This window comes from Schistocerca americana, chromosome 1, assembly GCF_021461395.2.
Source record: "Schistocerca americana isolate TAMUIC-IGC-003095 chromosome 1, iqSchAmer2.1, whole genome shotgun sequence".
Lineage (NCBI taxonomy): Eukaryota > Metazoa > Arthropoda > Insecta > Orthoptera > Acrididae > Schistocerca > Schistocerca americana.
The window spans coordinates 190,873,159-190,890,276 of NC_060119.1; the positions used below are offsets into that span (position 1 = coordinate 190,873,159).

The following is a 17,118-nucleotide window of genomic DNA, read 5'->3' on the forward strand; positions in this document are numbered from 1 at the left end:
AAACTATCTTCTTCAACCTGCAATATGTTCGCAGAAATTTTTACTAGCTTGCCTGTCAATATGGGAGCTGTTTCCCCTTCCAGAACAACAGAGTAAATTATTGAGAAAAGTCTATACTCTTATGTCCACAACTAATATTTCTATCTACATCTCGTTCACTGTCATTTTCATTTTCTGTCTATTCTCACATAACTGTCTACACTAACAGTTTCAGTAGTTCTCTTGTGTTTACTCATTTCCTCTTCATAGAAACAACAGACCAATTTGTAAAAGATCAAAAAATTGGCGCACCAGTTCTGTTTCTGTAAAAGTAAAACCACAGGACCACCATGAGTAACCAGCTGATGCTTTTTCTATATAAAATTTCCCTCTCTCTGTTTCTTATCATGTGATTCTGTACCTTTTATGGATCAAGCAAACCTACAGTATGTTGGCTTCATCCTGTAATGCAATGATAATATGGTGTGTGATGCCATATACGAAAAATGAGGAAGACAACAGAATAATGACAGTATTTCTTTTGCATCTATATTAATTTTTGGAAAGTAAGTTGTGCTGACGGACTTATCAGTAGCACAACCTGAGGTCTGACAGTTTGGTTGTGCGTTGATGACGCCAAAAAATGTGAATATGAAATTTTAGACATATCTGTATTGCAGCCTGAGGACTATGCTGAGTTGAAAGACGTCAGTTTGCACATGAGTTGGCAACGTACTTTGAAACACGTCAGTTAATCCCCTTTTACTGTAATAGGGACACTACCCAGTTCAGAGTCTGGTTGCTGTGACTCAATCAATACTGCAACGAACTGTTTTTCCTCGGCTTATTATATAGGCATAGCCATATCAATTCAGGCAGGCTAGGAAAAAATCTTACTTTCATAATCTCGGATATTATTGAAATTAGCATATGTTAAAATGAAGGAAGTGTTCGATTCGAATTTTGTTGGTTTGTTGTGTTTTTTGAGGTAGTGATGATTGTGGACAGGTTTTAGTTTTGAGTTTCATGATTTGGTCTCGGTAGTTTCTGTTGACCTACAGAGTTCAAGGGAAGTGTTCGATTCCAGTGGATGTTGTTTTTAGTTGATTTTGGGAAGGTTGTGGTTGTTTTATTTTATCGTTTTTGTCGTTTGGTTTAGTGGTGCGCGTTTATTTTTAGTTTGTACCCACCCAAAAAACCCCAATTTCCCCCACCTGTCCCGTTGGTTTCATTATATTTTTGGAGGAATATGTATTTGATGGTTTTTCGATTTATTTTTGTGTTGTCACGTTTAAGTAATGACGTCATAGTCACAATATGGGAGTAGTTGTGAATGGTCGTTTCCGCCATATTGGTGACGTCACTGGTCAAAGCAGACGGGCAGAATCGGACGTTTCCATTAAACCCAAATGTGCACCTGTCGGCTACATCATTTAAAGCAGTCAGTTCTGTACTTCCACACCCCATTTTCCAGCCAGTGTAGCAATGCAGTAAGTTGACACCAAGGACGATCAACGAAGAAATAAAGTAGGCAAACCGTCACGTTTGATTACCACATTATCGCATAACAGGCTCATAAAAATCTAAGCCTAGCCTTCTTTAACACAATTTTAGTTTTGAAAGATGAGTAAGAGGCCCATTTTTCAAACATTTTAAATAGTTTCAAAATGTATGTGAAAGGTCCAAAAACTTAAAAAGGTTTCAATTCATACAACTTCTGTGCACTCTGTTTTGTATTGAAATTAGCCAGTCTATGAACTAAAACTGTGTTCCACTGCTTCAGTATCTTCCTTTGATCCAGAGTGATGCCCTTCTGTTGAACCAATAGGAACTGGAGCACTTACAATCTTCAAAACAATGTGAACAGGAACTGAGCACTGTTGGCATTGTTGCTGTCCTTCAGCTGGAAACTTGTGTCCGGCACCTGGTCCATGTGGTACCATAATATTCACTACAATTTCGTTTAACTCATAACTGGTGTCTATAATCTCCAGAATCCACAACTCACAGTCATACACACACACCTCAAACATCCCCCTTCTCAGGTTGTGAATTTGATTATTATCCTGCTGTTTCTGAGGCATTGGCCACACAAATGAAATTTCTTCTTTCTTGCTCTTTAAAGTGTGTGCAATATGATTTCGCCCATCACTTTGAGTAATGCTATGTCTTCCAGGCCAAGGGTCTGTAAAGACAGTCCTCCCTTTCCAGGGCAGTCACCACATTCTTGAAACAGACAAGTCTCTCACTTTACGTCACAGACTACTAATGACTTCACACGCCCAATCAAGTTGTCATATGTCACATGCTCCAATAAGTTCTTCAAAGTTACCACACAAAGTTCAAAATTTGCACAGTACACACATAAACAGACATGTCTAGGTGGGTATGGACCTACCCACTTAGGTCACAGTGCATAAAATTTTGATCTTCCAATATGAGAAGTTGTATAGTTGCTCTTATAAATTGCAAAAGTTCCTTTAATACTGCAAGTCATGTACCTCTCCGCTTTCACAACTTTTGACCTTCAATTGTTACAGTTATAGTGTCTTTTATGTTGGCACTCTGGCAAGAAGAGTCCCATTTATCTTCCAGATAAAATGATTGCACTATCTCAACTTCAGCTGCTTCTTCAGGATGACCGTAATAGGGATATGGTCTTCCAAAGACCCTTTTTACAGACCTTACATTTATTGATTTGTCTACCATGTACTTTGATATGATGGAATGTGGTTCAAAATTGGTTTCTTTGAAAATGTCTCTGGAATAATAGTTAAAACTTGCACCTTTTCACTGTAGGATGCACAATATTCAACAGCTGAATTGATATTTGTGAAAAATTTCAGGCAATTTTCTTCTGAAGATGGAATTTCTATTTTGAAGAGTGTGGTCAGTTTTGCTGTAGTGTGCTTTAGCAATTTCTCTGCACTTTCTTGATTCATGGTGCTTATGACTCGACTTCACTGACCACAGTTCCTTAACAGGACTAATACCTGCCTCTGTAGTTGACTGATTTAGGTTATTTAATTCTTCCTCTATTGATGCAAAATTTGCATTATCTGCACCATGGGAGGCTTCACCTTGTTTAGATACTACCATTGACGTTATTCTGTCAAAACATTTAGAACACGAAAAGTTGTCACTGCAAACATCTTCACTTTGAAACAGTCTTTGAATGAAAACACTTATTCCCAACCTGAACAAAGTATGTTTCTTTGTTTGTCTTATATATCACTCTTTTATGGATATGCAAATAGTGGGTCGACCGAAGCGTCCGATCCCACTCGTCGGCTTTGGCCCGTGACGTAAGGCTGTTGTGGTGTGTGACGTCACGACGGCACGGAATTTAGTTTGTGAGAGTGGCGTGTTTGTAGGTGTCGTTTTGATGCGATCGGTGGTGCTCTCTGGTGGTGTGTTAGGTGATGCGTTAGGTGATGTTTTTGGTTTAATTTGCGAGTGTGGCGTCATTTGTGAATTTTGGTAAAGTGCTTTTTTTATGTCTTTGGTAGGTATGCATATGACTGACAGGGTCAACAGTTTTCGGTTGTCAGCTATGATGGGGGACAGTACATCGTCTCTAATAAAATTTCTTCAAGTATTCGGGTGTTTGGATGAAGTCGTGAAGTGTTCAGTATGTCGTGAAGAAATGAGGCTTACTTAAAGTTCCGGCGTCTCGGACCAGGGACGGCTGTATGTGGAGATGCCGTAAGGATAACAGGTCAAGGGCAGTGTTCGATCCCAATGTGTGGCTGTGAATGTTGGTATTGGTATCGGGAGATGTTTTTTAGCTATATAGGTCAAGGGAAGTGTTAGATCCTAATTTATGGGATCGGGAGCTGCTGTTGAACTATATAGGTCAAGGGAAGTGTCTGATTCCAGATGATATTGTGTTTAGTGGTATTTGGGGAGTTTTGTGATGTCAGTTTTTTCGTCGTTTTGTGTGGTTTTGTATGGGGGTGGGTGTCTAAATTTGTTTATATTTAGTTTGTCCCCACCCAAAAAAACCCTATTTCCCGCGCTTGTCCTGTTAGTGTCATTAGGCTTTTTGTGGAACGTGTGTGTGTTTGTTTTTCGATGTACTTTCGTCCCCATAATGTGTACGTAACGACTTTATATGCGCCATATTGGAATCGTGGTTTATGGTTGTTTCCGCCATATTTGTGACGTCTTGGGTCAAAGCAGATGGGTGGGATCGGACATTTCCGTATTTCCCAAATAGTCAGCACACTTCACTCTCCTGTGACCCCAGTAAGAAGACATTTCAAACAGTCCTCTCAAAACACACTGCAACTGTGTCAACTGGCAAAACCCTCACTAAAACACAGAACTCATTGGATTGTCTCAGATTTCTTAGAAGCCTCTTCAGTAAACAAATTAGCACTGAAAAACTACAATACAGAAACCTGCAATGAACAATCACGACCAACAAACTGACAAGAAACTACAACAAAGTGTAAGAAATATCTGCAACAATGACAGTGAAATGAAATAACTGCAACAAACAAAGTGATAAGAAATAACTGCAATAAAGAAAATAGAAATAAACATTGTAACAAAGAAATAAGTAAGAAACAATTCCAGTGAAGACAAGTTAAAAAATAGAATGTGTCCAACTTAAAAGTGAAATCTCTCCTTTTCAGGGAATGTAGAACTATGTGGTACTAATCAACAGGAAAAAAAAATCAAATTTTTGTGGTTTGGCATTTTTCAATTTTTTTTCTGTAAATTATAAAAAAAAAGTTCAGAACGCTACAGTGAAAAAACTTTGACAGAGAAGTCAAAATGATGGATTTCTTTGTAAGCATAAAGCAATTATCTTTCAAATAAAAAAACCAACAAAATAACTAGAACTGTTCCAGAGATACACCATTTTAATTTTTTTTCATAATTCACATCTTCAAAATGGTGTTCGCAGTGTCATCTTTGGAGGCCAGTATCTCAAGGCAGGAATTTATCGGACAAAACAAAAAAACACGTGAAACTTCCTGGCAGAGTGAAAATCTCATTCTGGAAAAAAATACGTGTTTATTACTTACTTAACATACGCCAAATTCAACAACATCCAAGACTATGATGGTAACACCCCTGCTTGAAGTGATACGGATTATGCCTGTAGGTCCTTAAAGCTCAATAATAAAACCTAAAATAAATTGTTTTCTCTTTAGAAGAGACCTTTCCCCATCTGAAATTTCAGTATTGATCATCAGCTTTTTTTACTCATAATGTAATGACCTTGAAGTGTGTGTTGCCATTTATGAGTGACATATTTCAAATGTAATAGATGATAAGATTTTTTGTAACATGTGGGGACACTCTTTAGTACATCATTTCAATGTCTGGAAAATTGTTGGTTGTGTTGTTGCTAGTAAACAAGTTATTCTGTTTGATGAGACACTATGGATCCAACTTTTATACACAACAGTTGAAGGTTGAATTAAGTTATAGTTGATATGAAAATTTATGCTGGAAGATTTTATCATCACTTGTCACTGTGTTTTTTTGCCCAAGAGGACATTAGTGAGTGCTTTGTTAGTGACTGTTAATTATTTTGTATATAAATGTGTTCTGACTTCATTAACTATAAGCGTAGACTAGAGTCCAGATGTTGCTGAAATTGATGAATCAGTATCTGAGAAAGTTATGAATGGGAAAGTTTTTTTGGGGACCTGGCAGCAGCGTGCCATCCTTTCTAGGAAGTGAGGTAGTTCAGAGTATTTTTAAGGCGGTCAGGAAAAGAACAATAAGGGTGATTGGAGGACTACGCTGAAATGAGATAGAGTCAAATATTATTTGTGATTCTTTTGTACTTTACATAGATTTGGGGAAACGTGTGTAACAACATTTGATGGCAAATAATAGACCAGACTTTAAAAGTTGCAAGACTGGGACTTGCACTAACATAACAGAAGGGCACTGGAGAGGGGGGGGGGGAGGGGGGAAGGGGGGGAGGTGGCGGTTAAATCTGTTTTGAGAAGGTGCAAAATGCACACATCTACCTTGTGGATTCGTTGAGATAAGTACTACTGGTAGAAGAGTTTGTCTGACAGTTGCTGTGCATTTCATAATGAGTAAAAACTTATTAAGAAAATGTACAGACCGAAGATTAGTAGTTGAATTTGAGGGGTGGGGGTTGTTGGGATGGGTTTGGTTAAGTAGCTTAGTATTTCTGGATTGGGATGTTGCTGTAGTATTTTTAGGGGTCTACTGGGATGGGGACAGCTTAGGGTGGATTTGGGGGGGAATGAAAATATTAATGTTTGTCTGTTTTTGTTTTGTTTATTTTGATAGAAGTGTTTCCATTTTTTTTAACTGATTCAGGTTTTACTGGTATTTACTGTGAAAAAATGTCTACAGTGTGTGTGTGGGGGGGGGATGGGGAATTGGTGGGAAGATGGGTATCTTTGTTTACCGAATGGTTTTTAATTTTATTGTATTCATTGGTCAACGTTTTTTGATGACACTGTCGTTTGGTTGCTAAGTGCCATGTCGAAAAAAATTTTTAATAAGAAATATCTTGTTATGTGTTGGCTAAATGCAAGAAATTATTTTAATGAGTTGGTGTTACAACTATAGGCCTACTTATTATTTTCGACTACTCCCCAATTTGATTGTTATGACATTTTGGAGTGATAGTTGATGTGTGTGAGGAAAAGCCACCAAACTGTCCAGCCACTGGCATACTGCAGGTAAAGATAAAATTCACGACAAGTAGTCCAGCATAGAATTACATTATGGGTTGCGGGGCCAATGATCAAGCAAATGAATTGGATCACACGTCACATAAATGTAATCCAATGGGAGCTTGCTGCTGTTACTACCAAAGCAAGCACAACCCATGGCTTAAGTAGTTGTCCACTTTACGCCACGTCTAAAAAATAATTCCATGCAGCTTTAATAACAGGAAATAAGGATTCTGCCCGCATATATGTTGTTTTTCTTTATTATATATGAGTAATAATCAAATTTATCTGATTAATAGCATATATTTGACTAGATGTCTCCCGAATGATAAATACAATGTAGCAAACATACAAACAACAAGAAAAATGACAATTTTCCAATTAGATTTCTCAATATCGGGGGATTGGAGTGATGAATGACACAAATAAAAATTTGTAGCTGTATGGCAGTGTAATGAACGGTCAGTACCATAATGTAGATTTTCGCATCACTCGGTTCCAAAACAACGTAGCTGGTAACGGGAAACTATTATTCAAAATAGTATTTACCTCAGTGTTCCTCCATACACCACCCTTTATCATAATTCGCGGCATGGTCGCTGTTGTATCAAATTTTCACACAAACAGTAAAATTACAAAATCTTTCACACCGCTTCCAAACGAAACACCCTTCGAGAAACAACTGACAAATGTCAACAACGCAAACAACTTCGAATGAAGATGTAAACAAACCTTGCAGGTACAAGCAAACTAGAACATGCACACCACAGTCTAATTAGACTGTGATGCACACTCAGTGACATTTTATTTATTTATTTATTTATTTATTTATTGTGACTATTGGCCTGAAGGCTATACATCCAGCTCTCGGTGTTTCCGAGTTTTACAGAATAAGGTTGGATTTATCAAAGAATTTTGTAATTAGATTTAATGTTGCGATATTATTTTTACGAAGGAGAGTTGGTAATGGTTGATTAAATTGGATTAGTTGAGTGAAATCGACTTGCCGGTATGCATACAGTTTACATTAAAAAATATATATATGTGATTGATATTCCATAGTCCATACTGTTATTCCATCAGCATTCACAATAAGGGTTGTTTGGAACGTTTGTTCGGTGAACATGACTAGGGAATGATAATTAAATGGTCGTTGACTTAGCGAAGGGCACAGGGAGGTGAGCCGTGCACCGTATCTAGATGGCTTCACTTTGCGTATCAGAATTTACAAGCACTATGCAACAAAATGTGTGAACTGGAAGTTATTTTAAACTGTAATCTTAAGGAGGTTTCTGTGCTGTATATCAGTGAGCACTGGTTTCGGGACACTCAGATTCATGCAGCAAATATACCAGACTTTGATTTAATAAGTAACTTTTGCAGGGAAACTTATAAATGTGGTGGTGTATGCATCTATGTTAGAAGTAACGTTAAATCTAAGAAGGTAAAACTTAGCAAGGTGAAGTGGGCAGAAAAAGATTTTTGATGTAGTACTTACAGACTGTCAAACTATCATTGCTTGCATCTACAGTTCCCCATCTGGTGACTTTACCCAATTCTTATATTATATAGATGATCTTTTAAATTAATTGAGATGCAGGTCAAGATGCACAATAGTTCTTGGTGACTTTAACATTAATTTTAACAAAAGTAATAAGAACAAGGTACAATTATTAAATCTGTTTAACACATACAACATGCAACCTACAGTGCAGGAAATTACCAGATATTAGGATGGGTCTGAAACAACACTTTATCAGATATTTGCTAACAAACAAAGCTGTGAGTACAATGTTGAAGTAACAGATGCAGGCTTCTCTGACCATAGAGCTTTAAAAATGATTATAAGGAATGAGAACAATAAGAAGTACAAAGTCACTGAAAAATATGTACAAAGAAGAATTATTAATGCAAACAACATAAGGGTATTTAATAGTATCCTAAAAAGGGTGCAATGGGGCATAGAACAAACTGATGATGTAGACAAAAAGTATGACAGTTTTCTCACTGATTATAAATTTTGCTATGATGTAGCATTCACGTTAAAAAGAATTAAAGTCAGTGAGAAGACAAACGATGGGTAACACAAGGGATTAAAAAATCAGATTACCACCCTTAAAAACCTAAGCAAACATGCTAAAATAAATACAACAATAAAATCATTTGTAGGAAATATAGAAGGGTCTATAGGAAAGTTTTACAGGCAGCAAAAAGGCTAATCAATGATTCATACATTAATAAGGGAAGCAATAAATCAAAACCGATTTGGAAGGTTATAAACACTAGCACAGGAAAATGTAAAACCAAGGCCCATAATTTCCTAATTAAAAGTGAGGGTAAAGTGATAGAAGATGCTCAACAGGTAGCCAATATATTCAATGAACATTATGTGAACATAGCACTGAACCTAATTAAAAGTCTGTGCAATTCAAACAACAAAAACATAAAAGTACCAACTTGTGAAAAGACAATGTTTCTGTACCAAGTAACGGAATGTGAAGTTACAAATGACATTAATAAACTAAAAAAAAAAGCCTTGTGGTATTGACAGAATTCCAGACAAGGTAATCAAACTTAGTTCTACCAGTATAGATACTCACCTAACTGACATTATTAATATTTCTTTCAGGACAGGGATGTTCCCATCAAAACTAAAACTCTCCATAATAAAGCCACTTCACAAAAAGAATAGCACAGCTGACATAAATAATTATAGGCCAGTGTCATTATTGTCAGGTTTCTCTGAAGTAATTGAAAGAGTAATGTATGAAAGGCTAACTGACTTCCTGAATAAAACTAAAATACTGACTAATGCTCAAAATGAGTTTCGAAAGAACAGAACCACAGAAACGGCAGTCTTCCAGTTCATGAAAATAGTTATAAATGTCTTGGACAAGAACGAATTAAGCTGCAGAATACTCGTAGATTTATCTAAAATGTTTGATTTAATCAGCCATGACTTATTGCTTATGAAACTAGAATGTTATGGGGTCCGGGGACTTGCCCTCAAATGGTTCAAGTCTTATCTCTCTGATAGATAACATAAAGTACAAATATGTCATGAAGACAAAGAGTATCTTTCAGATTTCAAAACAACAAGCTATGGATTGCCCCCGGGTTCCGTGTTAGGCCATCTGTTGTTCTTGGTGTACATAAACTATTTGCCATCCATCTGACAGTTGTAGGAACAGTGATGTTTGCTGATGACACTAGCATTTTTATAAAATGATACACTGAGGATAATCTACAGCAGAGTGTCTCTAGGACAATAAATGAGACAGGAAAATGGTTTAGCGATAATGCTTTGAACATAAATAAGGATTAAGCGGTATTGATGAATTTCAGTAATATTAAAAGTAAAGCTAGAAGAAGAGTAAAAGCTGAGTTAGGGAATTATGTTATTGCACAAGCTCCATACACAAAATTCCTCGGAATATGGGTGGATGAGCACTTGAGATGGGAAAAGCATCTATAAGTTTCGAGTAAAAGATTAAGTAAATACTGATATGTGCTAAGAACGCTTCGGGAATGTTGCAACACTGAATCATTGTTGTGTGCCTATTGTGCTTACATGAAGAGTTTGCTTAGATATGGTGTGATCTTTTGGGGAAGTACAGGTAACGCAAAACAAGCTTCCAAATTTCAAAAAAGGGCTAATTGAACAATGAAAAGGGTTCCCTAAACAGTGTAATGCAGGGAAATATTTAAAGAATTTAAAATAGTGACTCTTCCTAGCTTATACATCTATGAATGTGTATGCTTTCTGAAAACTCACCAGGAATTTTCAACATTAAATAATCAGGTTCATAACCATGAAACAAAGAACAGGGATGATTTTCACAGAGAATATCATAAATTCAAGGTAGATCTTAAACAATTTTTACTAACACATACTTTTTGTAGCATTGAAGAATATCTGACTATGGAAAAGTAATAATATTTATATATAATGATATAAAATATTTGTATTTATTATCCAAGTTTTTGAAACAAATTAAAGAAACTATATTGTAATTGACTACATCTAAACAATGGATATTGTGAACAGATGAATAAAGAAATTGATTGATTGACTGATTGATAGCCGCCACTGAAAATTGACACTAGCAAAAACCTCTAATTACAGTCATCAGACCTGAATAATACTCCATAAAAGAATAAGACGACAACGAGAGGAAGAATATCAGTTACCAGTATGCATCAAAGGGGAATATTATGGACAAATACAGCCAAACATTCCTTGGAACCCGCGGTTCCACACACTTAAGGCGAATAAAACATGTATAAGTTCCATAATTCGCAAGAGATTTAGTCCACTGAGCTCTGCATACGTCACCACATTACAAAAGCTGTTTCACGTGTACGTGCGCCTTAGTTATGTCGAAACCGCCTATCTATGAGTGTTATGCGCACATATCTGTTGCAATGAACGAATGCCTACCATTTGTGATGTTCTACAAACACTATAAATATTGTAATTCTTCATGCTTTCCCGGCGATCTGTTGACATCTTGGATATTCGGGAGTCCAGCCGGATGTTCGCGTCGTTCTCGCACGATATTTCAACAGCGTGCCTCGCTGTCTTCTTCAGGTGCTACCTGAGACAGTCGGGAATCCGGCTGGATTCCCGAATATCCAAGATGTCACTATAAATATTGTTTCATACTTCTAACCACCTACTCGTTACCACTGGAAACATGTTTATATAGCAATCATGCGGATTTTCGCCATGTATTTACAGCTTAGTTTATTGCGGCTCTGTCAGCACTGGTGGCTGACATATCACTTAGTGGATTTGCATAGTCATGAACACTGCTTCTTGTATAGTAGTCTCATCGTATGCTTCGTTGTATATCTCGTGACGAGGACGATAACTGATGAATAGTGCTTCGCTATGATACGAAGTTTCAAGCGAATGAACAGATAGGAGTCGTTTTCAGTGGTGAACAAAAACATGTTTTAAAAGAAGTGGTGGGAATAACTTGCAGCAGGAGTTAATTATGGAATGAAGCACTGATTTCCAAGACTTCACTTCGATGTTAACCAGTGATTTTGATATTCTGCCAAGTAAGACAGCACCATTTACTTAAAAAATAGACACAAATCCCTGACAAGCAATCTAGTCAACCAACGACTTGCTATTACTCTTCGTTTACTGACAACAGAAGTGTTAATTCAGAGCCATGATATTTATTTCATATTTCGAAGTAAGCTATATCTCAAATAGTACGTGAAGTTCGGGGATGACTAGTGGAAGTTCTGCAGGAATAAGCAAAGATAACTGAATGAGAAATTTGTGGTGATGGTGACTGACGAAGATTGATGTTGTGTATGAAATCAGAAAGTAGGAACAAAATGTGTTTTTTGTATTTTTGTTTAAACTTGTTTCTTCAGGCCGTTTATGGTATCTGGCTCACGCTCACGTGTGTTTTGTGGTGTCTGATGTCCATCCTAACAAAGGATTCCTTTTAATGTGTGAGCTATTTTGTTCATCGAGATCACACAAGTTTTATATTATTTTGATAGCTGGTGGTGCAAGAGACATGGACAGTGGACCTTTCGGGGTGGGAGGAGGTCCCTTCCCCCATGTTGAAATACACTCTCACGAGCTGCAGAAGGCAGAAGCTCTCTCATTAGTTTGAGTTTGAAAGTAGACAAAACATCAAGACTGGCACCAAAACATAAGCTGGACTGAAATAAAAACCTGAGGGAGAAGAGAATGTCCATCCCATCTCATCTTCAACAAACAAATGAGGTACCAAAGGAGATAACACTCAACCCAGGTATGACCTTACAAGAGCTACTTCCTATAGCTGGGGAAGCGTCACTTTTTTGTAAGGAAAAAATCTTACTTTCCTCTTAATCTTACTGTGTTAAACTTAGCCTGAGTGAGAACAAATAGTTCATTGGCAGGTATGACCTTAACTTAATGGCCTTAGGTCCGGTTGTACAGTCTCCGGTTAGCAGCTGGTTAAGCGCTATTCTGGAAATAGCGAGAGAAACGCGTTTTAAGAAACAGGAATGACGCCTAACTGGAGAATAAACCCGGGATAACATAACCGGCGGTTTCTTGCCGGTTAGCGAGCTTAACCGAGGAATAACTTTTCAAATAGCGGAATAGTGAGGGATGCAGACAGCGATGACAATATTTTGGCAGAAGTGTTCCTGAGAACGAGGAAGGAGAAGAAAATGAGATGTCGCCGATTTCAAATTTATATCGAGATTTCGCTTATCAAAGGAAGCCATGCTTCGTGTTTTCAGTCTAGTATATGAGAAACTGGAGTATATGACGGACAGGTGACACTATTTATCTGTTTTCCTCAATAATACTGCTCGTTTATAATAATATGCATTTGATTTTAGAACTTCGTTAATTCCGTCATGTTATTTTTGTAAATCAGGCACATTAAAATGACGATTCATAGAAAACAGTCTTGTTTATCTGGTGTGTGTTATAATTGCTGCAGTAGTGAAAAGGACTATTTCGCCTAATTTAGCAGGAAATGACGATTCATAGAAGAACAATCTTATTTAGCTGGTTTGTGTTACAGTTGCTGCAGGTAGCGAAAAGGACTATTTCGTCTTATTTAGCAGATAATGCCATAATAGACTTAACCAAATCGAAAACCCACACCAATTATGTGTGCAGTTTGCATCTTTTTCTGTTTTCGACGAAACATCGATTTGGCGCGTAGCTAAACGTTTTGACGAAACAATACCATCAATATCAGAAAATACTGTTCCACTTTGTTTTCTCTTAGAAATGCCCCCTTTTTGTAAACACTACAGCTGTGTCAAAAGAACTTTACATCTTTTATTGAAAATATTAGGATTACAGGACTGATAATGCTTCAGAGCAAGGAGATTGTCTCCCACCTACCATTTTTCACTGAAGAAAGTGAACTATTTGTTCTTACTCAGGCTAAGTTTAACACAGTAAGACTAAGAGGAAAGGCAGATTTTTCCTTAAAAAAGTGATGTGTCCCCAGCTATAAGACATAGCTGTTGTTTCTTTGTTATTACTATTAGCCACATAAGCCTACCCATATTTATCATAAAATAACAGCTGTATTTGTATGCTATAACAACAGAACAGGAATCAAATTATCTGCATAGTTGTAGCACGTGGAAAAAGTGCAAGGAAAGCTATTTTTTTTAATTTCCTTGAATAACAAGTTATTTTCAGTGTTCTCCATTATGTCAAGCTGTATCGAGTTGCGGGTAACTTAAACTGAAATATCCTATATTGCACTTGTGTGAAGCTCCATTTTTCTGAAGTTGATGGCTTATTGTGATTGTTTAATGTAGCAAAAAGTTTGATAGCACACTAATATCCCTAGTTCACTCAGCTAAATCTATAGCAGAAAATATTATTCACTCTTATATCCCATTGGGACAATAACTTTTTTAGTGAACAGTCCCCTGAAGCACATCCGAGGTTAATTCTACATCTGATGATGACTTTACATCCAAGATAACATGCTGTATCTTCCCTACCAAAATATGTGCCAAGCCTCTGGTTACTTCCCCTTCCTCCCACAAGATTACATACAGGTGCTAGAGATAATTGCACAGTCCAAAATTATGTATGGAACAGTTTCTCAACCATTTATGGTAAGACACAATAACAGCAGCCTCCAGTTTGGTATGTGCCTTAGGTCATTTCCACCCGAAGATTATAGAAAAGATAATGGAAGTGTACTGTAAATGGCGGCATCTCATTCTTGATGTATAGACCATCACTATAGTTAATAATCATCACGTCACAGAAACATAATTTATACATGCTCAAGAATTGCAAAAGTGGATGCACAAATGTTCTGTATAACACCCATTGCTGTTGTAATTAATGAATCATTCTAAGATGTAAGTACAACAGCAAGCTAGCCAGTAACACCTTTCTGAATTTTCAGTCAAATCAACCTCCATGATGTCTAAGTTGTCACAGTTTGTTCGAAAAACTATAAAGATCAACTATTTCACAAAGCAGACCGCATTTCACAGTTGCTTCTATTTATGTGGCTGCTTACAATTGAATTTTTCAATTCAGCATCTGCCCTACAGCTGCATTTGATGAATGTATAGAAATGTTGCACCTTAATCTAACTGACTGTGGCGTCCTTCTATGACAACTTTATCAAATTGTGTATTTTTGGAACTTACGTTACACATACGGGGGGCCACCAATCTACAACCTCTGCTACCTTTTCTGTGCATAATATTTCCGTGTTTCTTTCTTTAAATAATAATAGTGATAATAACAATTATACATCAATTGTTGCTGCTCAGTCGATCTGTGTGAATTTGTTTGTGAATGGAAACTGTTGCATATTTTTTTCGAATTCCTTATGTGGAAATCTAGAAAGATCTCTTACTGGTCAAATAACAAATACCCGATCATTTAACTAAATTCAAGATAGGAAGTTATACATATATGCACCCTACCAATTTAGTTCAATGTATGGCACTAATATTTTCACTAAATGAGACTGCAACAGTTTTTGTGTTTTCTACTAAACTCTTGAACTCATTCACAGTATCTACCAGCTTCAAGGTATCCTCAAGCGAGACGTTTTGCGATCTGGAATGTTTATCATTCATGTTTGACATGCTGTTTCTGCACACGACGACTACATAAATATCGAGGCCTACGAGAAAGACAGGCCGTGGCACGTACATCACGAAGGTAGGCTCACTCCCTTGCTCAACTCAATAGAAAAACCGCGTCTCTACACCTGTTAACTCGTAACTGGGTATGTATGTGCAAATGAGAACTGCATCTTCCACTGGAATCCATTATTATGGAATGTTACTGTTATTAGTCGTACAATAACAGAAAGTGCATAGGCCTACTAATAATTTATTGCAGCTGTACTGGAGTACAGTAAAATTAAAATCCTGTCAAAATGATCATCATTTGCATAAGGCACCACCTTTTGTATTGCCCGACATTACAGTTGGTACAACTATTTTTGGTAATTACAGCTCTTCTAGCCAAGATATTATTGAGATAACTAATTTAGATTATGCATTTATTAAAATGTTTAAGTGTCTCCATCATTATATTCATTTCCTGATGCACATTTTGCTGTACTGGGCCACAAATATAAAGTACATTATTTCCCACATAGGTGCCAGTACAGAGAAGGCTATAATTAAATATCTTCTTCTTCAGTAGCTCTACAGCCCTTGGTGAGCCTTGGCTTCTTCAACAATCTTCCTCCACACTTCTCGGTTATTTGCTGCTCTTTTCTAGCCCTGGACTCCCATATTGCTGATATCCATTATTACCTCATCGATCCATCTTCTTCTAGGTCTCCCTTTTCGCCTAACTGAATGGATCATACCTTTCATCATTTTCTTTGGAATTCTATCCTCTGCCAGTCTCTCCAAGTGTCCTAGCCATCGTATTCGCTGTGATTTCACAAATTTTACTATGTCCCTGCCTTGTATTAACTCATGTAATTCGGCATTGTATCGTATTCTCCAGCCTTCTTCCTCCCTTATTGGCCCATAGATTTTGCGTAGTATTTTCCGCTCAATGCTTCTTAGAGCATTTTTATCGTGTTCTGTCAACGTCCATACCTCTGAGCCGTATGTGATAACTGGGCGGACTAGGGAATTATATATTAGCAATTTAATTTTTCTTGTAACAAGGCTACTTTTGAAAAGCTGCATATTTGCAAAGTAAGCTCTGTTTCCTGCTTGTATTCTTCCCTTGTAGCCTTTCCAATACTGTTATCATTTGTTATTAGGGCTCCCAAGTAGTTAAAAGAGGACACTCCATTGAAGCATTTCCCATTGATGTTTAGGTTTTTAAGGGGTTCTTCTGGCCTCAGATTGTGACATTACCATATATTTTGTTTTGTTTTCATTTACTATGAGGCCAATTTTTAAGGCTTCTGTTTCCATTGCCTTGTATGTTTCTAGGACTATAGCAATGTCATCAGCGTATGCACATATCTGGCTAGTTTTCATAAATATGGTGCCTCTTTTGTTGATTTACTGCACTATGCAGAGCTATGTTGAATAGGACAGTGGAGAGGCTATCCCCTTGCTTCACACCTTTATTAAAGTCAAAGCTTTCACTTGGTCTGCTAAGGACCTTTACTTTTGCTCTTGTCTCTGTCATTGTCATTCTGATTAGTCTTATTAATTTAGCACATATACCAACTTCTTTCAGTACTCTGTATAGTACTTGTCGATTTATGCTGTCAAAGGCTTGTTTGAAATCGATGAATAAGAAATGCAGATCTATATCATATTCATAGAACTTTTCCATCACAAATATTTGATCAGTTGTTCCTCTTCCCGGTCGAAAGCCACACTTATATTCCCCTAGTGTGCCTTCTGCACACTTCCGTATCCTTTCGTTTAATATACTTGTGAAGATCTTATAATCTGTACTTAGGAGTGTTACACCTCTATAGTTTCCACATGCTGTTCTGTCCCCTTTCTT

The 17,118-nt window shown here is 37.0% G+C and overlaps 1 protein-coding gene across 1 annotated transcript in view; it reads right to left on the reverse strand.

The window, feature by feature from the left end:
* Window positions 1-7,345, reverse strand: part of LOC124591012 (cell division cycle 5-like protein) — a 97,412-nt gene extending 90,067 nt beyond the window's left edge. Inside the window, exon 1 of the mRNA XM_047131739.1 lies at window positions 7,209-7,345. Within this exon, the coding sequence (XP_046987695.1) occupies window positions 7,209-7,253 (45 nt within the window). The 5' untranslated portion in view covers window positions 7,254-7,345. The remainder of the gene's footprint in view (window positions 1-7,208) is intronic.
* Window positions 7,346-17,118: the final 9,773 nt, after the last annotated feature.